This window comes from Ovis aries, chromosome 1 (genome assembly GCF_016772045.2).
Source record: "Ovis aries strain OAR_USU_Benz2616 breed Rambouillet chromosome 1, ARS-UI_Ramb_v3.0, whole genome shotgun sequence".
Lineage (NCBI taxonomy): Eukaryota > Metazoa > Chordata > Mammalia > Artiodactyla > Bovidae > Ovis > Ovis aries.
The window spans coordinates 719,047-741,557 of record NC_056054.1 but is presented as its reverse complement, the minus strand read 5'-3'; the positions used below and the strand labels follow the sequence as shown (position 1 = coordinate 741,557).

The 22,511-nt window shown below is 56.3% G+C and overlaps 1 protein-coding gene across 11 annotated transcripts in view; it reads left to right on the top strand.

Annotated features, from left to right (window-relative positions):
- The first annotated feature begins 265 nt into the window (after positions 1–265).
- Positions 266–22,511, top strand: part of SNED1 (sushi, nidogen and EGF like domains 1) — an 81,687-nt gene continuing 59,441 nt past the window's right edge. For all 11 annotated transcript variants that reach the window (XR_006057790.1, XR_006057791.1, XM_042239382.1 and 8 more), the window contains exon 1: positions 266–785. Coding sequence is in view for 9 of the 11 variants with exons in the window: in XM_042239382.1 (XP_042095316.1) it covers positions 573–785 (213 nt within the window). In the remaining 2 variants the exon portion in view is untranslated. The remainder of the gene's footprint in view (positions 786–22,511) is intronic.

Sequence of the window (22,511 nt, the reverse complement as noted above, 5' to 3'; positions counted from 1 at the left end):
CAGTAACCCATGCAGGCCTGAGGGTCTGTTCCGGGACCGCTTTGTGGACAAGGCGCTTCCTCTGGGCTGGCCCCACGCGGGCGGCAGGGGACCCACGGAGGAGGAAGGGGTGGGCCGCTCCGCTTCGGGGGCGCTGGGCGAGGGCTGAGCCGCCGCCGGACTGACGCTTTAAGAGCCTCCTAATTTGCATGGCCCGGCCCCGGCCCCGCCCAGGCCCGAGTGACCGCCGGCTGGATATTTAAATCGCGGCCACAGGGGCGGGTCTGGCTTCCAGCGCGGTCCCGCCCGGCGCCTTCCTCCGAAAGAGGCGACCCGAGCGCGGCCCGGCAGGGCGGGCGCGACCCGGGAGTCCACCTACCGACGGTGCGGCCGCGCTGCCCGCACGCCCGCCCGGCCCAGCGGATCACTCCCCACCGCGGCCTCGCTCCGGCCCCCGCTGACCGCAAAGCCCCGTTCCGTCCCCCTGCGTCCCTGCCTCGTCGCCTCTCTGTCCCCGCTCCGTCCCCGCTGTGTCCGGCTCGCGTCCCCGCTGTGTGTGTCCCCGCTCCGTCCCCGCCCGCCGACCCCCAGCGATGCCGCGCGGCGCCACCTGGGCGCTGCTCTTGGCCGCGGCCCTGGGGCTCGGGGCGCGCGGGGCGCGCGGCGCGGTGGCCCTCGCCGACTTCTACCCGTTCGGCACGGAGCGCGGCGACGCGGTCACCCCCAAGCAGGACGACGGCGGCTCTGGGCTGCGGCCGCTCTCCGTGCTCTTCCCGTTCTTCGGCGCCGAGCACTCCGGCCTCTACGTGAGTAACCCGAGCCCGCGGGGGGCGCCAGGGAGGGCGCTGCAGCCCGGCCGCTGCCCGCCACCCGCCGCCCCGACTCCCGCCGCCGCCAGCAACTTGGCACCGCGGCGGCCAGAGGTGGAGTGAGGACAGCGCTTCCTCCCCCGGCGGCCAAGGCCGGACAGCGGCCCGAGGGAGCGGCGGGCGGGGCGGGGATGCGAGCTCCGGCCGGCCGCCTGGGCCCCGCCGCTGCCCCTTTCCCTGCCCGACCGCCCGGGGCTGGGGTCGCGGGCCGACCCTGCGCAGCGCGGGCCGTCGGCCGTCCTGCGCACTTCCCCGACAGCGCTGCGGCAGCGGGCCGGCGCGTCCTGCGTCTCCCCGTGCGGCGCGCCCCCCTTCCGTTCCTCGCTTGGCTGCCGAGGTCCCAGCCCCTCTGAGGACCGCACGGCCCGCGCGTGCTTGGCACCTGAGGCCCACTGCCCCGAGGCTCGGGCCTGCCGGGACCTTCAGGGGCGCTCTGGGAACCCGGCAGGCTGGTCCTCTTTGAGCCCCCGGTCACTCTCCTGGGCCTGGGGACCACTCAGGCCGACTGTCACACCGGACACCTGGAGGGAGCGCAGGAGAGTGGGGGCCGCTAGACCCAAGGACAGCACCTCCGCTCCGGGGGCGAGGGGCCCAGGCCACAGAGGGAATGGAACGTTGCGCCTCACGGCTGCATCGAGCATTCACTTGGGGGACCCATGCGCCGGCACCCCACTGTCCCCCAAATCCTGGCTGGAAGAGTGCTGGGCGGGGCTGAAGTCCTGTAAGCTCCCACCCCGGCGCTTGCCCGCCCTTTCCAGCACCCCCTCCACCTCCAGCCCCGCCACTCACCCCCATCAGCAGCCCCACCCCCCCCACCCCCCGTCACTCACCCCCATCAGCACCGCCCCTCTAGACCCCAGCTCAGCCCACATCCCTTCTTCCTCTCCCCGACTCGGCTGCTCCGACTCCGTGGGTGGGAGGGGACAGCCATTCTCTCTCGGTGCCACCCACTGAACGTCCCTCTGGGTCCGGCCTTGGACAGAGGGGCCGAGCTGACCTCCGGAAGTACGGGGCAGGCGGGCAGAGCTGTGCTCCGGGTCTCTGGGAGCCAGGGAGGCCCATACACCCTAGAAATGGGAAAACCCATGCTGGCACCGTCTTTCCAGGGCATTCTGTCCAAGTGGTCCTTGAGCATGCGGGCCAGGCTCAGCTGCCTGGCTCCAAGTCACAGGTGAAAACAAGATTGAAAGAGTTGACTCTCTTAACCGCCTCACCAAAAACACCTACCCCTGCCAAAACAACTGAGAAAAAGGAGAGCTCTGCTAGCAAGACCCGTGGGCTCAGGAGAAACCAGCACTGTGGTTCATAACAAAATATGTGTCTCCAGAGGCTCTCTCTCCCAAAACTGACACAACGCAACACCTGCCGTGGGGATAGGGAGCCCGCTCCACATTGCCTCTGCTCAGTGGGGAAGACAGTCGGATCCTCGAGGACACCTTGCCTGAAATAACTGCCTGCGCCCCGTGACAGAGCAGGGAGAGGGGCAGAGGGTTAGAAGTGAGGGCAGAGAAGGGAAGGGACGGGAAATGAAGGCGTTTATTCCGAAGCAAGTAGGTCAGACTGCTGCATCCGAGAGGGCCCCTCTGGGCCAGCCCCCAGCTGTGATCTTTGTCTGGCTGGGCAGCGGCCATCCTCCAGCCCAGGCAGTGGGCTGAGGGAAAGCCCTCCAGGGCTGGGCCCCCGCCCCCGGCCTCTGCCCCCTCATCCCCAGCTAGTGCTCTGCAAAGAGCCGGTTTGTGGAGTGGGAGCATGCATGGGTGGGTGAAGGCAGGCCCCAGCCCCTGACGCTGCCCACACCGTGACCCTGCTTTCTGCTGAGGAACGGACCCGGTGCCGCTGCGTGCCAGGCGGCCCCCTTCTGGGAAGCCCCCTCATCTTGCCACAGCAGCTGTAGGCGGCAGTTGTCAGGCTCTGAGAACTGTCGAGAGTCCTTTCTCAACACAGACCAGGCCAACACTGCCTGCGGGCATGGCGGTGGCAGCCGCCCAGCGGAGGGGAACCCTCCTCACCAGGAGCTGGACAAGAGGCTGCGCCGTGGCCTGCCAGCCTGGCCGAGGGGCAGGGCCCACTCGGGGCGGTATGAGGGCCCGGTGGCAACCGGAGGCCCCTTCCCCCTGCAGAAGCCCCCAGCTGCAGCCCCCCGAAGGCTGCAGAGGGAGATCTCGGCTCCTCTGGCATCAGGAGCCCACTGGCACCTCAGGCCGCGATTCTTTTCCCTCCCCCGGGGGGAGTGGCAGGCGGGCAGTGTCTTGAGGGTGCTGGCACCCTGGGAGGCCCACAGTCTGCTGCCAGGTGCGCTGGCTGAGGTGTGACGTGGGGTCTGGGCCATGTCTCTCAGACTGAGCTGTGGGGGGTGGTGCCCGAGGTGGTGCACCCCCTACCTTGGTGTGCCCCCGCCCACCCCCCAGACGCTCTTCCAGCCCCCGCTGGCCACTCACCCATGGAGCTGTGACCCCCTTGACTACTGAATGCAGGTCTTCCTCGTCCTGGTCTCTGGGGCACCCTGGTGCCAGTGCCCGGGGACCAGCCCTGGGTGGGAGCTGGAGCGTGTGGGCGAGGCGGCCAGTGAGCCCTGCGAGCCCCAGGTGAGTCCTGCTGGCCATCAACCTGGCCTGTGCCCTGGCTGGTGCCCCAGGAAGTGCTGGCTCCATGCCTGGCATCTTCTGGCCCGCTGGCAGCCCCACCTGGGGCACAGTCCCACCCGGCCTCTCCCGGAGCCCCCACCCAGGGAAAGGGCTTCAGCCGAGAGCCTGATCCCCCAGCTCTGCAGGCCTGTCCTGCCGGTGACAGGTGCCCAGCCGGTCCTGTCACAGCGTCTGCCCACCAAACATCTGCAAGGCCCACCTGACCCCCAGACGAAACCAGTGAGACGGAGGCAGAGCTGGCCGCTGAGCTCTGCTTAGAAACTCATGAGCCCCCGGTGGGCAGGGAGGGTCCTGGCCGGGCCCCTCCCAATGCCCCCTTCTTGCTGGTGCCTGGGGAGGACGAGGAGCCAGCAGCGGTCAAGGGAGCGAGCGTCGTGGGGCAGCCCGGGGACCCCGCTCTGGATCAGGACCGCCAGAGGGCTGCCACACAGAGGGGGCGTTTATCTCTCCACTGTGATGGGGGCATTCTTGGAGGTGTGTGGGGACATCATGCACTGAGGGAAGTGCAGGGAGCCGTGACCCCCTGGCCACTCAGAGGCCCAGTGCCCGGATCCTGGCTCCCAGACACCCGCAGGAAAAGAAGAAAACGAATCTGGGAAATCTCTCTCCAGAGAGGAGGCGTGTGACCAACAGATGATCAGGACTCAGCGACAGGGCACAGAGGCCGTCGGCTGGGGGCTTTCGGCGGCCGCAGGGCAGGGGACGAGTGAGGCATTAAAACAGTGGAAGCGGCAGCCTTGAGTCCGTTAAGTACGGAGAAGCAGCGGGTTCACACCGGCGGGAGTAAACGCGCAACGCGGCGTGCAAGCAGAGGACGCTCTGCATGCCCGGCGCTGGGTCACCGTGCGCGTCCTCGGCAGGGATCGTCCCTGCCAGGGGATGGACGCACTGTCGGCTTCGGGGTGAAGCCGCCTCTGCTGCAAGCTCCTTTCACACCTGTCCGTGCAGCAGGAGAGGGAACATGGGCGAGCAGGCAGGGCAGAGTCCTAGCGTTTGCCGAGTGTGGATCCAAAGTGTGAGCTGTGTCTTGTAGGGTTCCTTGAGTCTTGACTTTCTACCAGTCACCCCGTTCCCCTGGGAACGCCTTCCCGTGGGAACCCTGGAGCCCCGGGCACGCACCTTGCCACTCTCACCGGGAGGCAAGCCTGCCCGGCTTGGGAGAGCTCAGGTGGCCCTGTCCCAGCTCTCGGGGGCTGTGATGCTAACAGCGGCCAGCTGGCCACACTGCGCCCCGGACAACCCGCCGTTCGCTCACTCCGGACTTGTTGCTAATTCACTTTTATGCGTTCATCTCGAAACCCTGATGGAGCCCCAGAGCTGAGTCAAAGAGGGGACACAAACCCGCCGCACTGTTTAATTTTCAGTTTTAAGACAGCTTTCATCTCGTTTGTTCACGGTGCTCGCCCAACCCCTGGAGGAGAGTTAGCTCCTAGAAGCAGCCTTGTAAATGTCGGCTGTTCGTCTTCAGGACAATACACCCCAATCCCATCATTCCGAAACGAGCACACTAAATGTTTTGGCAAAATCCCTCCTGGTGTGCTGTCAAATATATTTGGGGCTGCCTGTCATGCAAGTTCCCATTCTGCACACTCCTTTCAGTGTTGTACCATGAGCATTTTCCAGCGCCTCAAATTTGCTGTGAAAGCCTGCTTCTGCTGACAGTATAATATTCCGTCCTGTGGCTACGAGTGCTAAGTTCCTTCAGTCGTGTCTGACTCTTTGCGACCCTATAGACTGTAGCCCCCCAGGCTCCTCTGCCCATGGAATTCTCCAGACAAGAATACTGGAGTGGGTTGCCATGCCCTCCTCCAGGGGGTCTTCCCAACCCAGGGATCAAACCCATCTCTTATGTGTCCTGCACTGGCAGACAGGATTGTTATTGCGAGCGCCACTGACCGTAATTCTTGTAACCAGTTGCGAGCTGTGGACTGTGTGGTGGCCTCAGTGTTTCCTGGGATGCTTGAGTGCACGTCCAGTTCACACACCTTTGTCCAGGTCTTTGGTCCTTTCCTTTTCTTATAACAAGTTCCTCATCCACACCCTCCTCTGGGGTGAAGGGGGCTCCTCGCCTGAACTGAGTCAGCCTGGAGGGCACTGCTTCTGCCCCCCCAATTCCAGGCCACACAGGGCACCTGTGGTCCAGCTGCTGATGGCGTGGGGGCAGTGGGCAGGCCCAGGGACAGAAGCAGGAAGACACCGCGCCTATAGCTCCGAGACTGGGCGGGTGCCCAGCTGGACACCCCCCATACCTCCTGCGTGGGGAGCCCAGCCTCAACACCTCAGGGTCTGTAATTAGCCCTCTACAAACTGGGCATGTCGCTTGTGAAATGCCCACTGTGTGCAAAGCAGTGCTCTCCTCCCAGCCCCAGGACTCAGTCTGAGCGCCGGGGGCTGAGTCCGGGGCCACAGGAGGGGCGCGGTGTCCTCTGAGCTGCTCCAGGGTCTGAGTCTGGAGCCAGACACGCCCCCTTGGGCCCTGCCACCTGCTCCTGGCAGAGGGGGCACAGCATAGGCAGCCCAGAGGCCTGCTGGAGGTGGGGGCTGGGATCCGGAGGAGTGCGCCGTCCCGAGTGCGCCTGGCAGGGTGTGGGAACAGACACACCAGGTCTGCACTCAGAGACGACATCTAGTAGGGGGTGGCTACGGAGCTCAGGGCAGCAAGGGCAGGCTGTGCTGGGTGTGGGCTGCTGTCCCCACGGTGTCCAGGGCCCCCTGGGGACTTGGGGTCTTGTCCTGGCGGACACCTGGCCGAGGGATGACAGGTGAGGGAAGAAGGTGGCTTTGCGGGAGGGGGTGGAGCAGGAGCTGTGGTCTGGTGGGGGGGATGGAGGCAGGGGAGGGGCGGTGAGGCCTGCGGGAGGCTCAGGACAGGGCCTGGCCCTCCTGAAGGGGCCACCCTGGTGGAGGGGCTCAAGGGCCTGGGCTCAGGGCCACAGGCAGGGCCACGAGGCCTGGGAGGAGACCAGAGGGTAGTCACAGGGAGGCCCTGATTGGCAGCGGAGGAGGGGCAGGGCGTGCACCCCAGGAGGGCCTGGGGGAGGGCTGTCCTCCAACCCACCCTCTGGGGGACTCTCTCCAACCCCCCACCCCCGCAGGGCCTGACACCAGCCCTCTGCCCATCCCCAGCCCTCACCCTGGTGCCATGGCGGCAGCACTCCTGCGGCCAGGAGAGGCCCGCCCAGCACACAGGGCGCTTGGGGAGGGCCAGCCTGTCCTCTGCAGGTTCTGGTATCCAGGGCCCCACCTTGCCCAGGGCCCCGGGCCCAGCCCACAGTTGTCCTGTGAGCAGGACCCCAGTCCCCAGCTGTGCTTATGGAAGGAATCCTGGTTCCCTAGAAAGCTGCCAGGAAATAAAAGACATGCCTACATTTTTCAAAACAAGCTTATAAAGGGCCTCGGGGCTTTATTGTTTTATTTCTGGCAGAGACGTCAAAGCAGGAACCGAGGCCCCGCCCTCTGTGATCTGATGTTTGCAGAGCTGGGTGCTGCAGCCGCGGGACCCCAGCTCCCCTCCAGGCTGGCCCGCCCAGCCCGGAGCAGCCCCTACCCAGCAAGGGTGGCTCCAGCCAGCCCCAAACTGCCCGGCTCAGGGACCAGCCAGACACACGTCCCACACTTTCAGCTGCAAGTGGCCTCTGAGAGAGTCTCCAGGACATTTCCGCTCCTTCCCCACTTTATCCAAGTCGGAAATGCCTCCAGGCAGTCTCTGCACTTTCTCCTGGGTCAGGGGAGGGCCAGCCCTGCTGCCAGCCCTCTTCCTGGCCATATGCACCCCCAGTCAAGGGCAGGCCTCCTCCACGCCCCACGGGCCACCTTCCTGCTGCACATGGCCCTGGGTCTGTCCCAAGGGACCAGCAACTCCCCCACCAAGATCCTCGCCTGCCAGGGTCCTAGGCGAGGAGTCAGCACCTGCGGCTGCCCGCTCCACGTGGTCGGCTCCATCCACACCACCTTCAAAGGGCAGTCTGGGAGCCAGCCCCACCCCGGGGGGTCAGTGCTCAGACCCCCAAGAGGAGGACCCTACTGTGGCCGACCACAGCAAAGCCAGCACTGCCCCCAAGGCCTGGGCTTGGGAAGACCGGAGGCTGGCCACAGGGAGGCCCTGAGCGTCAGGAACTGCAGGGAAGTGGGGGGCAGAAGGGGCTTCGGAGCCACGGTCCTGCAGGCCGCTCCCAAGTGTCCTGCTCCCTTCCTGCCCCCGGGGTGTCTCCCTGCCTTTCCCTCAGCATCCCAAGGTGGGGAAGCCGGCAGGCCCCCACCCCCGCTGGCTTCAGGCCCTGACGGACGGTGGGTGCAGGACCCCCAGCAAACAGCCAGTTCCATGTTGGGTTTCTGATCCATCGGCGGCTGAGGAGGTGCGGGCTCTCGCAAGGGGTCCCAGTCGAATTCTTTCTCCTGTTTTCCTATCTCTGTTGTGTGTTTTACCAAGTGCTAGCGCAAGTAGAAAAATAATAATAAGACTGACCTCTTGTGGAGGCCCCTAAGAGGAAGAAACACAGGGTGGGGTAGACAGGGGCTCCCGCAGGGGTCCCGGCACCCCCGGACCCTGCCCCGCCCGGGGCTGTTCTTCTCTGAACAAAGGAAGTCCGAGAACGGTCCTGCCCAGGTGGGAGCGCTGGCCAGCGGCCTGGCCGCTCAACACGGGGCCCGCGCCTCCCCACCGCGGTCCCGGCCCTGCTGGGCCCTGGCAACGGAACAGGGCCGGCTTGTTCTGCCTCCTTCCTGGCCCACACCCCGTGGGAAGGGCGGCAGCCATCTGAGGCGGGCCCGAGAGGGGAGCCGGAGGCGGCCAAGTGCTGGCGGGCAGGCCGGAGGCCTCTGCACACGCCGCAGGCACCTGAGCCCGGGCTTCAAAGGCAGGAAGGAGACTTGGCCGAGCGGTCGGCGGAGCCACGCGGCCGGGCCAGCTTGGGGGGTGCCGGATGCGGGCCGGGCGGGCGGGCAGGTCCTCCGGCAGGTGGCCCACCCCCGGGACCCTGCGGCCACGGCCTTGGCCTCCTGCCCTCCTAACTGCGTCCCCCCTCCAGCGCGGCTCCTCACCCGCCATTCCGTCTACCTAAACGCAGGCACAGAGCCGGACCGGCGCCAGTGCGCGGCTCCGAGCGCAGGCCCCGCCCCAGCAGCCAGCCACGCCCCCCGCGCGCCACGCCCTCCAAGCCCACGCCCCTCACATTCGCCTCGCCACGCCCACGCCCGTCGCCCTGACCACGCCCCCGCATCCCTGCTGATAGTGCTGCACCTGCCTTCCTCCAAATTGTTTCGGTTCCTCCATCCATATTCTGTCTCCCTATTTATAATTAAAATACGTTCAAGCCACCGCACAACTGCACTCACCTCACATGCTAGCAAAGTAATGCTCAAAATTCTCCAAGCCAGGCTTCAACAGTATGCGAACCAAGAACTTCCAGATGTTCAAGCTGGATTTAGAAAAGGAAAAGGAACCAAAGATCAAATTGCCAAAATCCGTTGGATCATCGAAAAAGCAAGACAGTTCCAGAAAAACATCTACTTCTGGTTCATTGACTATCCTAAAGCCTTTGACTGTGTGGATCACAACAAAGTGTGGGAAATCCTTCAAGAGATGGGAATACCAGACCACCTGACCTGCCTCCTAAGAAATCTATATGCAGGTCAAGAAGCAACCATTAGAACTGGACATGAAACAACAGACTGGTTCCAAATCGGGAAAGGAGTGCATCAAGGCTGTATATTGTCACCCTGCTTATTTAATGTATATGCAGAGTACATCATGCTTACTTGATGAAGCTCAAGCTGGAATCAAGATTCCTGGGAGAAATATCAATAACCTCAGATATGCAGATGACACCACCCTTATAGCAGAAAGTGAAGAGGAACTGAAGAGTCTCTTGATTAAAGTGAAAGAAGAGAGTGAGGTGGCTTAAAACTCAACATTCAGAAAACTAAGATCATGGCATCTGGTCCCATCACTTCATGGCAAATAGATGGGGAAACAATGGAAACAGTGAGAGACTATTTTCTTGAGCTCCAAAACCACTGCAGATGGTGACTGTATCCATGAAATTAAAAGACACTTACTCCTTGGAAGGAAAGTTATGACCAGCCTAGTTAGCATATTCAAAAGCAGAAACATTACTCTGTCAACAAATGTCCATCTAGTCAAGGCTATGGTTTTTCCAGTGGTTATATATGGATGTGAGAGTTGGACTATAAAGAAGGCTGAGCACCAAAGAATTGATGCTTTTGAACTATGGTGTTGGAGAAGACTCTTGAGAGTCCCTTGGACTGCATGGAGATCAAACCAGTCAATCCTAAAGGAAACCAGTCCTGAATATTCATTGGAAGGACTGACGCTGCAGCTGAAGTTCAAATACTTTGGCCACCTAATGCAAAGAACTGACTCATTGGAAAAGACCCTGATGCTGGGAGAGATTGAAGGCAGGAGAAGAAGGGTATGACAGAGGATGAGATGGTTTGATGGCATCAGTGACTCGATGGACATGAGTTTGAGCAAGTTCCGAGAGTTGGTGATGGACAGGGAGGCCTGGTGTGCTGCAGTCCATGAGGCTGCAGAGAGTCAGATACGACTGAGCAACTGAACTGATAATTAAAATATATTATTTAATATTTAAAGTAATATATTTTAATTATTAATACCTAGATCATCTTCAAATTGTTCATCAGTTTCACCGCAGTGGACTTTTGGGGTTGTTCCTACTTTTAGACCATTTTTACTGGTGCTGTTTGCAAAAATCCCTGAACACGTGTCCGGGTGCACGTGGGCGCTGGTGTAAGGGTGGGCGCTGCAGGGAAAGGGGCCCACCCGCCACTCCAACCCTGACCCAATGGTGTGGGTGGGTGAAAATGCAGTCCTGATGTCCTTTTTCATTCCTGAGGCTGAGCGCTGGATTTCCTCATTTGTAAATGCACTAAGTCTTTTCTCTTTTCTACTGAGTTTGCTTTTTTCATGTTACTGTATGGGAGTTCTGTATCTTCACTGGGTCACAATTGTTGCAAATAGATTTTCCCTTTTTTTCTGCACCTATTTCACTCTCCATAGTGGCATCTTGGGTAAATAGACACACTTGAGTTTAACGTGGTAAATGAACCCATCTTTATTTTTATGGTCTGTGCCTGATTTTAAAAATTCCCCGCAAGGCATGAATACATTTCCAGTCATCCTCCCACCTGCCAACAGCCTCACGGCTGTGTGGCTTGGTCGCTCACACCTGTGCCCCTGCACACGCACACATGAAGCAGGCACGTGACTCCACTTGAAGGAAAGCAGCCCTTTGGCCGCCTCCCTTGCCCGAGCCTCCCTGGCCTGAGCCTCCCTGGCCCGAGCTTCCCTTGCCTGAGGGTGCACATGCCCGGGCACTTTTCTGTGTTTATTTAGGTCGTCTCCGATATTTTCAGGACAGCTTCATAACTGATGGCAGGGAAGACCTGCATGGTCTTTGTTAGGCTTACCCTTGAGGACGTGATGTTTTCTGTACTGTATAGACGGTGCCTTTCCTTCATTTTCCCGCTTACTTCTGTTAATGCAGAATCTCAGTTGAGCTCTTACCTTTTCTAATATTATAGTTCAAACCAGACCAAACCCCTGATTAATTCACCACCTTATCCAGATTCTTTTGGGTTTTCCACACTCGTGTTTATTGCGTCTGCAGCCGGTGACTGTGATGTCCTTCGTTCCTGGCCGTTTTGCACTTGGCCCCACTCTTTGCCTTGCTGTGCTGGCTGGACACCTGTATCCAGCAGATGCAGCGTTGGCAGGATCCCAAAAAGGGAGCGGTCCAAGTTTCACGACTAAACGTGCTGCTTCTTCCTGCTTGCTCTCAAGATGCCCTTTTATCAGGTTAGGATGTCCTTTCATGGGCTTCCCTGGTGGCGCTAGTGGTAAAGAACCTGCCTGCCAATGCAGGAGACAAGAGATATGGGTTCGATCCCTGGGTCGGGAAGATCCTCTGGAGGAAGGCAAGACTACCAACTCCAGTATTCTTGCCTGGAGATTCCCAGGGATAGTCATATTACTATTCTCATATTTGGGGAATTTGTATCACATGTGGATGCTGGCTATTACTAGAAGGAAATGGCACCCCACTCCAGTATTCTTGCCTGGAGAATCCCATGGATGGAGGAGCCTGGAGAGCTACAGTCCACGGGGTCGCAAAGAGTCGGACACGACTGAGCGACTTAACTTCTTCACTTCACTTCTATGCCTACAGAAATGATTGATGATTATATGATTTTCACATTTAACCTGTTAAATCGGTCATTTACATTAATATTTTCTAATGTAAAGGCACACTTGTATTCCTAACAAAAATCCAAGTTGGTAATGATTAATTATTTATCCAATTTATATATTTCTGGATTCACTTTGCTAATAATGCATTAATATTTCAGCAGATTTTATATGTGCGATTGGCCCATTATTGACTGGCCTTGTTAACTTTTACCATCAAGGTCATGCAAGCCTTGTAGAATGAGCTATTCTGTCTGGAGGAATCTGTGCGCCTCTGGGCTGACCTCCTAGATGTTTGGTAGAACTCACTGGAGCTGCCACCTGGACCTAGAGCTTTCTTGGTGGGAAAATTTTGAACACTAATTAGATTCTTTATGATTGTATATTAAAAAATAGGTTGTCTGTTTCCACTCACATGTGGTAAGCTGTTTTTCTCGGGGGAATATCCATTTTTTTTACAATTTCAAGGTTATTAACATGAAACTGTTGAGCTCTGGGGTCTCATGGTGGCTTCCTGACATGCCAGCATCAGCCTGCCACTGCTGCGTGGAGGCTGCCCAGGCCTCGGGCTCCCCGTCGGCTCTTGGGGGCCATGGCGAGGCAGCACACACCATGTGGTTCACATTGGTGTCCCTGGCTCTCTGAGTCCCACGAGGCCACACAGAGGGGCCCAGGCAGATGGAACCCAGACTGGGTTTGCATCACAGCCAGGAAACCCAGGGCCCAGGAACTCCACCTCTCTTGTGGCAAGCCTGCCTTTGTCCCCAAGGGAGACCACACTTTGTCCAAGGCCAATCTCTACAAAGACAAACTCAAGACCCAGCCGAGGCGGGGAGCAGACCACCTCCCTCCTGGCCCACCTTCCCTCTGGCTCCACCCGAGTCTGCCCGCCGGTCTGACTCTTCAGGCCAGCAGAGGCCAGGACTGAACCCAGGTCCGGTCTGACTTCAGGCCAGCAGAGGCCAGGACTGAACCCAGGTGGTCTGCTGCCCTCAGGACTCCGAGCAGCGGGGCAGGTGCAGGTGGTGATCGTGGACCCCACGGGGGCCGGAGTGCTCCATGGCCAGGCCTCCATCCACCAGGACCCACGACTGCGTGCAGACCGCCTGCTGACCTCAGCCACCCTCCCCAGGGACCACAGAGGAGCCCCCTGGCACAGGCAGACCCCTGCCCACCCCATCACCGTCCCTGCCTGCAGACCTGGGGGGACTCGGGCTCTCGTCCAGGGTCTGTTAAACTCGATTCAGACGTCCTGGCCCACTGGTGTGGCTAAGGACCGAGGCCATGTCACCCAGCACTTGTGGCCTCAGTCACCACACACAGCGGACCCCAAGACCAAGTGTGCGCTGCTGTCTGGGAGAGGGAAGCAAAGGCACACCGGCGTGTTTCCCGTGGGGGTGGGGCCCGCACCAGGGCGGCAGGTGCAGCAGGGCAGTGTGCGACCTGAGCCGGCCGGCTACACGGGGCCAGCAGCCAGGCTGGGCGACACTGTGGTCAGGGAGAGGGGCGCCCCCGCCGCCCTGGCCTCTGCCCAGAGGGCCACCAAAGGGAGCCAGACCATTCCCGGGGCCGCGTTCTGCGAGCAAACAGGGCTGGAGGGGTGGACGGGGCAGAAGGCCTTGGGGTGATCTTGAGGCGGCTGGCCGCAGGCTCGTGACACCAGGTGCCCCCAGAGGGTGGGGAAGCGGGGTGCCCATCGACTGCCAGACACAAAGTTCCAGGGGGTGGATGGTGGCAGTGCCGTGGCCAGAGTGGGCGGGTGAGGCTGCAGGGCAGCACCATCGTGGAAGCGTGTGGACAGCAGTGAGCACCCACCCTGGCCGCAACGGGCCAGCGTCTGTGCCCACAGGCCTGGTAAGCAGCGGTGGCTTTGCTGCCTGGCGCAGAGCCCTTCCTTTTGCTGGGTCCGTGGTGGTAGCCGTGTCTCTGGCCCCAGGAAGGCCTTGGGGCATCCCCACCAGTCCCGTCAGAGGACAGACACCCCCGGGGTACCCGCCCGAGGGCCGCAGCCACTGCCACAGCAACAGGCCCAGGGAGGCCCCCTTGGTCCAGCAGCAACAGCCCCAGGACACGGCGCTGCAGACCTCTCTGCAAGGTTAGGCGGTGACCCTGGGCGTGTGGTGGCCGCCAGGGCTCTGAGCAGGTGGTCGTCATGTGAACAAGTGGAAACGCAGCTGGGTCCCCTAAAGCATGGCCGCGGAACCCGGCCCAGGCCCGTCCGGTGCTCAGAGCGCGCTTCCTTTTTAAAGGGCTGTAAAAGCAAAGGAAAGGAGCAGTGCAGCCCATGCGATGGAGACTGTGGTCCCGGATGAGAGTATTTACCGTCTGGCCCTGCGCACAGCAGTCAGCAGACCCTCCTGCAGACCCTGAGCAGCCCCCGCCTACCGCCGCCGCGGGTCAGGAAAAACCCTGCGTGTCTGGACCCTCAGAGCACCCTCCGCAGTTGGGGCTGGAGCGGGATGGGTCTGCCCATAGCCCTTCCCCAGAAGGGGCTGGGGCTGGACGGCTGCTGCCCCCCAGTGGACACATCGGGTCCAGCTTAGCTGCACCGTGTGTGAATCAGGCAGGCTTTCGGGGACTCCCTGAAACGAGGTCCCGCCAAGCCAGGGCTGTGCTCCGGCTGCTGGGGTGGGGCTAAGCCCCCCAGGGCACCTGCCGCTGTTCTCGGTGGAACCGAGCCGGCCCTTGGCCCGTCCACCTTCCTGATTTGGCCACCCTGCTGGCCCTTCCAAGTCGGCCCGCCCCAGTGTGGGGGGTGGGGGGGGACAGGGTCACAGACCCCACGGGTCACGCTCCGCTCCTGCGAGCTCTCACGGGGAGCGGCAGTGCCCCAGGTTTACACAGGACGCAATGGGCGCTGACTCGGGCAGGGGGCGCGCTGGGCAAGGACGTGGGTCTGCGCTGGGCTCCCGGCTCCAAGTCCTGCTGCTGCAGGCGCGGGGGTCGGGGTGGGAGGGGGTCTGTGCCGCCCGCCCACCCGCCCCTCTGCACGTGCGGGGCCCCTCAGAGGAGACCTCAGACATTTCCCCGACAGACAGATGTGCAGGGGCGGTCCCACGTTCGCACACGGAGGCCACGTGGCCCAGATCCACCCACGGGGTCCTGTCCCCGCTGCAAACCCGTCTAAGCCCCAGTAAACGGACTCAGGCATCTTCTGCTCCCTCGGGAGCGCGGCAAAGCCTTTGACTTAGGGGCCCGCAGCGGACCCGCCCTAACCCCAGCGCAGCGCAGGGGCTCGAGGGGGCGGGCAGAGCGCGGCCGCTCCTCCCCGCTCCCCGCGAGGCCGCCCCGCCTGCACCCCCCTCCGTTTCACGTCTCTCTCTCCTTCCCTTTCATCTTCACGCTGAGGTAGAACTCACATACCCTACAGCCCCCTTCATGGAGCACAGGCTTGTGGCGAAGGGACTTGAGCGGTGTGTTCAGTCGCTCAGTCCCGTCTGACTCTTTGTGACCCCCTGGACTGTAGCCCGCCAGGCTCCTCCGTCCATGGGATCCTCCAGGCGAGAACGCTGGAGCGGGTTGCCATTCCCTCCTCCAGGGGATCTTCCCGACCCGGGATCCAACCCATGTGTTTCGTGTCTCCTGCCTTAGCAGACGGACTCTTTGCCACCGAGCCACCTGGGAAGCCCCGTGAAGGGACGCATGTAGCTCAGGGAAATTACAGCCATGCACTGCAGGGTCACCCAAGCCAGACAGGTCGCAGTGAAGAGCTCTGAAAACTCGTGGTCCACTGGAGAACCAAACGGCAACCCACTCCAGTATTCTTTCTTATTCCAATCCCGAAGAAGGGCAATGCCAAAGGATGTTCAAACTACCATATAACCACACTCATTACACGTTAGCAAGGTTATGCTCAAAATCCTTCAAGCTGGGCTTAAGCAGCATGTGAACTGAGAACTTCCAGATGACAAGCTTGCTTTCAAAGAGGCAGAGGAACAAGAGAGCAATCTGTCAACAGTCACCGGATGACGGAGAAAGTGATCGAGTTCCAGAAAAACATCTACTTTTGCTTTCATTAATGACAGTAAAGCCTTTGACTGTGTGGATCACAACAAACTGTGGAAAATTCTCAAAGCGACAGGAATAGCAGACCACCTGACCTGCCTCCTGAGAAACCTGTATGCAGGTCAAGAAGCAACAGTTAGAACTGGGCATGGAACAACAGACTGGTTCCAAACTGGGAAGGAGTACATCAAGGCTGTATATTGTCACCCTGCTTACTTAACTGATATGCAGAGTACATCATGAGAAACGCTGGGATGGATAAAGCTCAAGCTGGAATCAAGATTGCTGGGAGAAATATCAATAACCTCAGATATGCAGATGACGCCACCTTAATGGCAGAAAGTGAAGAGGAACTACAGAGCCTCTTTGCCGGCGTCCAGCCCTGGTGGGTCCAGGGTGATTCGAAGGTGGGGACAGAGTCGGCGTCCTGGAAAAAACTTATTTAATTATAGATATAGAGGGAGATTAGAAACAGATAGTGTAGTAGGAGAATTAATGGAGAAAAGGAGGCTGAATAACTGGTTTACGTGGAATACCAATCACCACCTACGAAGGCCACAGGCGTCTTTCCGTTCTCCCGAGGGAGAGGAGGCACTGAGGCCTCCCCGGTCCGATCTTAGAAGCCCCGGCAAAGTCAGTAGGCTTGGTGCATACCCTCGTACCAGATGGGAATTCACCCAGGAAAACAGGGAGCGAGAAAGAAACGACATGGGGGAATCAGTCTTTCCAGAAACTGATCCGATTTCTTTATTTTTCAGGTTTGTTTATATACCTTTTTATATATAGGGATGAATACACAGTCACGCGGGGGTCAGCAGACCTGACCCTTGTCACAATCAGGTGCTTCATATATAATTATACAAAGGTCTTATGAGTTTCATCATCTTCTGGCCATGAGGTCTGCTGACATTTTATGGCCCTTTCTGATACTGGTCAGTTAACCAGAAATCTTATTTTTCCAGGGGTGATTTTTTCTTAAATCAGGCGCCACCCTCCAAATAAAGTTGCATTCCTATAGGGTGATGGTGTAGTGAGTTACAATCAAGAAAGGAATTTACTTAACCTAATGTTTAACATGATTAATCTTAAAGGTTAATACTTATTTCTCCTATATGCTAATTATATTCATTATAAGGGCAGGAATATGGAGATTTAGCAGCAAATATTGGCTCAACAAATGTAAACCCTTCACCAATGTTCCCCTTAAGATCTATTTTGTCTTAAGATAGTGATAAAGTTATATTTTTACATAGCATAGTGATTCATAGTGATTTATAACAAAGTACAGTGATCTGTAACAAAAGAGAAGATTCATTAACCCAAAAGTCTAGTATTGCTAACATCAAAAAACTACTATATTTCCTTTTCTATATTCCAAATACATTGATTAATATATTCCCAGGTGCCTAAGGATATGGAGGCCTGATGGCAATCATTGACTCATCAGTGAAAAAAGCCCTATGCTAATACTCCAAACTCTCTGTGCTGTTTATGGCTGAGAGGCTGTCACACAAGCTAGTCTGTCAGCAGGGAGGTTTGACCTGAGACATCCTTGTCACACCCAGGGCAGGGAATTAGCAGTAATTATTGGCAGGACAAATGAAAAAACCCTTCACCTATATAGGAATATAATTCCTAATCAACCCACTATACTATACTAATGATCTTCTAACTTCTCAAAAGAGTCTGTATTTAGAAAGTTTTAAAACATCCCGTGCCTCTCACAGTTGGGAGGCTGTAAACAATCACATGCGGCCGGACGAGCCTGATCAGGCAGGCCAGAGAACCTTCAGAGTTCGCACGCTGAAACACTCTTGTCACACCCAGCGAGTTTTTATTAACTGGAGCTGCAAGTTAACTCCTTCTCTGAGAGAAATGGTTATGGGGGTGAGCTCCCCGTAAAGTACTCTGGTTTTGGGGGTAGATGCTTGGGAACAAGGGGTTTCCTGAGGCTTGATCACGCCTTTGCATATGCCAAGCTTCCTTCCTCATGACCTTTGCCATGGGCGGAGTTCCTCACGCTGGCTCCCAACACCTCTTGATGAAAGTGAAAGAGGAAAGTGAAAAAACTGACTTGAAACCCAACATTCAGAAAACTAAGATCATGGCATCCGGTCCCATCACTGCATGGCAAATAGAAGGGGGAAACAGTGACAGGCTTAGTTTTCTTGGGCTCCAAAACCACTGCAGATGGTTAGAACAGCCATGAAATTAAAATCTGCGCTTGTTCCTTGGAAGGAAGGCCATGACAAACCTAGAGAGAGTATTAAAAAACAGAGACATCGATTTTGTCAATAAAGGTCCATATGGTCAAAGCTATGGTTTTTCCATTAGTCACGTATGGATGTGACAGCTTTATATGACCATAAAGAAGGCTGAGCACCGAAGAATTAATGCCTTCGAACCGTGGTGTTGGAGACCATGGACTCTTGAGAGGCCCTTGGACAGCAAGATCAAACCAGTCAATCCTAAAGGAGGTCAATCCTGAATATTCACTGCAAGGACTGATGCTGAAACTGAAGCGCGAATACTTTGGCCACCTGATGTGAAGAGTCAACTCATCGGAAAAGACTCTGATGCTGGGGAAGACTGAAGGCAAAAGGAGAAGCAGGTGGCAGAGGATGAGATGGCATCACCAACTGAATGGACATGAATTTGACCAGGTTCCGGCAGATGGCGCAGGACAGCAGAGCCTGGCGTGCTGCAGTCCATGGGGTCGCAAAGAGGCGGAGGTGACCTAGCGGCTGAACAACAGCAAGCCTACAGCTCGCCCTCTTACAAGGCAGTGGCTTTCCACGTCTTTTCAGAACTGTGTGTCCGTCAGCACAGTCGCTCTTAGAGTGTTCTCTTCACCCCAAAAGGAACCTTGCGCTCCGGGTCGCCGCCCTCCGCTTCTTAGCGCGCCCCTGACCTGGGCAACCGCTGACCGACTCTGCGCCTATGGACCTGCCTATTCTGCGTGCTCTGTATAAGCCGAGCCACAGTCTTTTGCGACTGGCTTCTTTCACGCAACGTTTTCAAGGTTCGCTCATGTTGTGGGCAGTGTCAGTACTTCACCTCTTTCATTTGCCAAGAATGTTCCATTTATTTTTAATTTATCCGCTCCTCCACTGACGCAAAGCCGGGCGGCTTGCTCCTTTGTTTGTTAATAGCCCTGCTATGCGCATCTGTGTACACACTGGCGTGCGGGCATGTTTTCAGCTCTCGTGTATGTATACAGATAGAGTCCCAGGTGTAGAATTGCTAGGGCATGGAGTTAGTCCATGTTTAACCACACTGTTTTTCCACAGTGGCTGCACAATTTCACATCCCACCAAGGGTGTGTGAGGGCTCTAGTGTCTTCATATCTTCACAAACATTTGTTATGGTCTATTTTCTCCCCACGATCACCATCCCAGTGGCTGTGAAGTAGTATCTCAACCGGGTTTTCCTTAACTTTTTATTGCTTTGTCTTTATTTATTTGGCTGTACCAGGACCTTAGTTGCAGTCTGCAGGGTCTTCCGTTGTGGCAGGTGGGATTTAGTTCCCCGACCAGGGATTGAACCTGGGCCCGCTGCATTGGGAGCACAGAGTTTAAGCCACTGGACCACCAGTGAAGTCCCTCTCACTGTGTTTTGAGTTTCACCTCCCTGACAGTTAATGATGCTGAGCATCTTTTCATGTGGTTATTGGCCATTTGTATATCTTCTTTGGAGAAATGCCTAGTCAAGCCCTTTGACTTCTTTTACTGGGCTGTCTTTTTCTAAAGACCACTTTTTACAGCAGTTTTAAGTTCACAGAAAAATTGAGAGGACGGCACAGAGACTCCCCACATGCCCCCTGCCCGCCTCGTGACCACCTCCCTCTTATCTGCATCCTCCACCAGAGGGCACCTTTGCTGTAACTGATGAACCTACACGGACATATCGCTACCCCCCGGCACCCGCAGTTTGCATTCAGCCCATTGTTGGTGCTGGCGTCCTGTGGGTTTGAACAGATGTCTCGGGACACTGTCCCTCGATTCGAGGGCAGCATCCCTCCGCCAGCCCCTGGCGACCACCGATCCTCTTCTTGTCTCCATGGTGCTACCTTTTCTAGAATGTCTCATAGTTGGAATCACATAGCGTGTTGCCTTTTCAGGCTGACATTTTTACTTAATATGCATGTAGGTTTCATCTGTATTTTTTCATGACTTCACAGCTCATTTCTTTTTACTGCTGAGTAATATCCTGTTGCCTAGATGGACCACAGTTTAATTATTCATTCATCTACTGAAGGTTATCCTGGTTGCTTCCAGGTTTTGGCAGTTATGCTAAAGCTGCTGTAAATATCAGTGTGCAGGTATTTGTGCGGACCAAAGTTTTCATCTCTTTTGGCTAAATTCTAAGAGTGACAATTACTGGGTCACATGGTAAGAGTACGTTTAGTTTTCCAAGAAACCGCCCCGCTGTGTTCCGAAGTGGCTGCGTCGTTTGACTTTTGCGCCATGAGCGGTGAGAGAGGGATTCTGCTGCCCCACATCCTCCCAGCACTCGCTGCTGGCAGTGTTCTGGGTTTCGGCCGTGCGAACAGGCCTGCCGTGCTGTCTCACTGTTGTTCCGACTTGCATCTCCCTGGTGGCCTGCGAGGTGGAGCACCTCTTCCGTGTGCCTGTTCGCCATCTGCACGTGTACTTTGGTTGAGGGTCTCTCAGACTTCTGGCCCAGCTTTTGACCAGGTTGTTTGCTTTCTCATTGTTTAGTTTTGAGAGTTCTTTGTATATTTTGAATAAATCTTTATAATGTTTGCAAATATCCTCTCCAAGTCAGTCTTGATACTAGCCTTCACAGAGCTAAACTTTTTATTTCCTTAATTTACTGCTTTAGTAGAACTTCCAGTACAATGCTGGGAAGGACTGATGAGGGGGAAATCCCTACCTTGTAGCTTATCTTAGTGGGAGAAGGTCTAGTTTCTCACCAGTAAGTATGATGTTAGCTGCAGATTTTTATAGACATTGTTTATCAAGTTGAGCAGGTTCCCCATCTTCCTAGATTATTGAAAGTCTTTATCATGAATGAGTGCTGGATTTTGACAAATGCTTTCTATTCATCTATTAATATGATCATGTGATTTTTCTTTTTGAACCTCTTAGTTAGTGAAAGTCATTCAGTTATGTCTGACTCTTTCTGACCCCATGGACTGTATAGTCCATGGAATTCTCCAGGCCAGAATACTGGAGTGGGTAGCCTTTTCCTTCTCCAGGGGATCTTCCCAACCCAAGGATGGAACCCAGGTATCTCGCATTGCAGGTGGATTCTTTACCAGCTGAGCCTCGTAATGCGATCAATCAAATCAATTGATTTTTGAACGTCAAACTAACCTTGCATGCCTGAGATAAATCCCAGGTATGGTTGTGGTATATAATTCTTTCTATACAGTGCTGGATTTGCTTTCCTAATATTTTGTTGAGGATTCTTGTATCTATATCCACAAGAGATATTTGTCTCTAGTTTTCTTTTCTTGAAATGTCTCTGTCTAGTTTTGATCTTAGGATGATGCTGGCCTCATAGAATGCCTTGGGAAGTATTACCTCAGCTTCTGTCCTCTAAGAGAGATGGTAGAAAGTCTGTATCACTTTTTCTTAAATGTTTGGGAGAATTCATCACTGCGCTCCTCTGGGCTTGGTGCTTTCCACTGGAGAAGGCTGTCCTCATTGATTCAATATCTCTAATAAACATGGGCCTATTGGGGGCAGGAGAAGAAGGGGACGACAGAGGATGAGATGGCTGGATGGCATCACTGACTCCATGGACGTGAGTCTGAGTGAACTCCGGGAGTTGGTGATGGACAGGGGGGCCTGGCGTGCTGCGATTCATGGGGTCGCAAAGAGTCGGACACGACTGAGCGACTGAACTGAACTGAACTGAACTGATCCAGACTGTCCATTTCTTCTCGTGTGAGCTTTGGCAGATTGTGTCTTTCAGGAATCAGTTCATCTCACCTTACCGAACTTGTTGCTGTGGTTTAGTTGCTAAGTCATGCCCGACTGCCGGAGTCCAGCTCCAGCAGCCAGAGAGTCGTCCCGAAGGGGTGAGCGGTGTCGGCGGGGAATGGTGCAGCCTCTGACTCGAGGTGCGGGGCCACATGTTTATTTCAAGCATCAGGCCTTCTTTTATCCTTTGACAAAAGCATTAGGTCAGAGGTTTGACATTTTCAGCTCCCCCTCACCCAGATTATCGTCTCCTTGTTGCTCTTCAGAGTTCCTGCTCCAGTGATTCTCTCAGAATCGTGTGTACTTGTACAATGATTACATTTTCAGAGTTCCTGCTTCAGCGATTCTCTCAGAATCGTGTGTACTTGTGATTACATTGTAATTCATGGTAATGTCTGGGCCGCATACCACATTCCTCAGTTTATTTCTTATCTTTCTAAATCCTGCTTGCCCCTAGTATCCTAAGCTCACTATCTCCTAAAAAGGCTTCTAGCTATTCTTTATTATTCCTAAACCCTAAACTCAGCAAACTTCCTTTGCCATAAACATTTCCCTCACACACAGGTCCCAGATAACAATCCTTCCATGGCCTCAAGCTGCAGCCTATGTGCTCATCCTGGGACATTCTTTGTAAAAATCCTTGAACAAATGTCAATGGTTACTTTATAGATTATTTTCTGGGCACAACTGTAGAAGGCTTTGTGCTTTCTCATGCTTCTCTCAAGAACAATAAGCACCTTAACATTCTTTCCAGCCAACTCAACCAAAGAAAGGAAAGAACAAGTCAGAATCATGAAACCTAACTCCTTCATCCCCGGACCGTGCCTGCAGAATG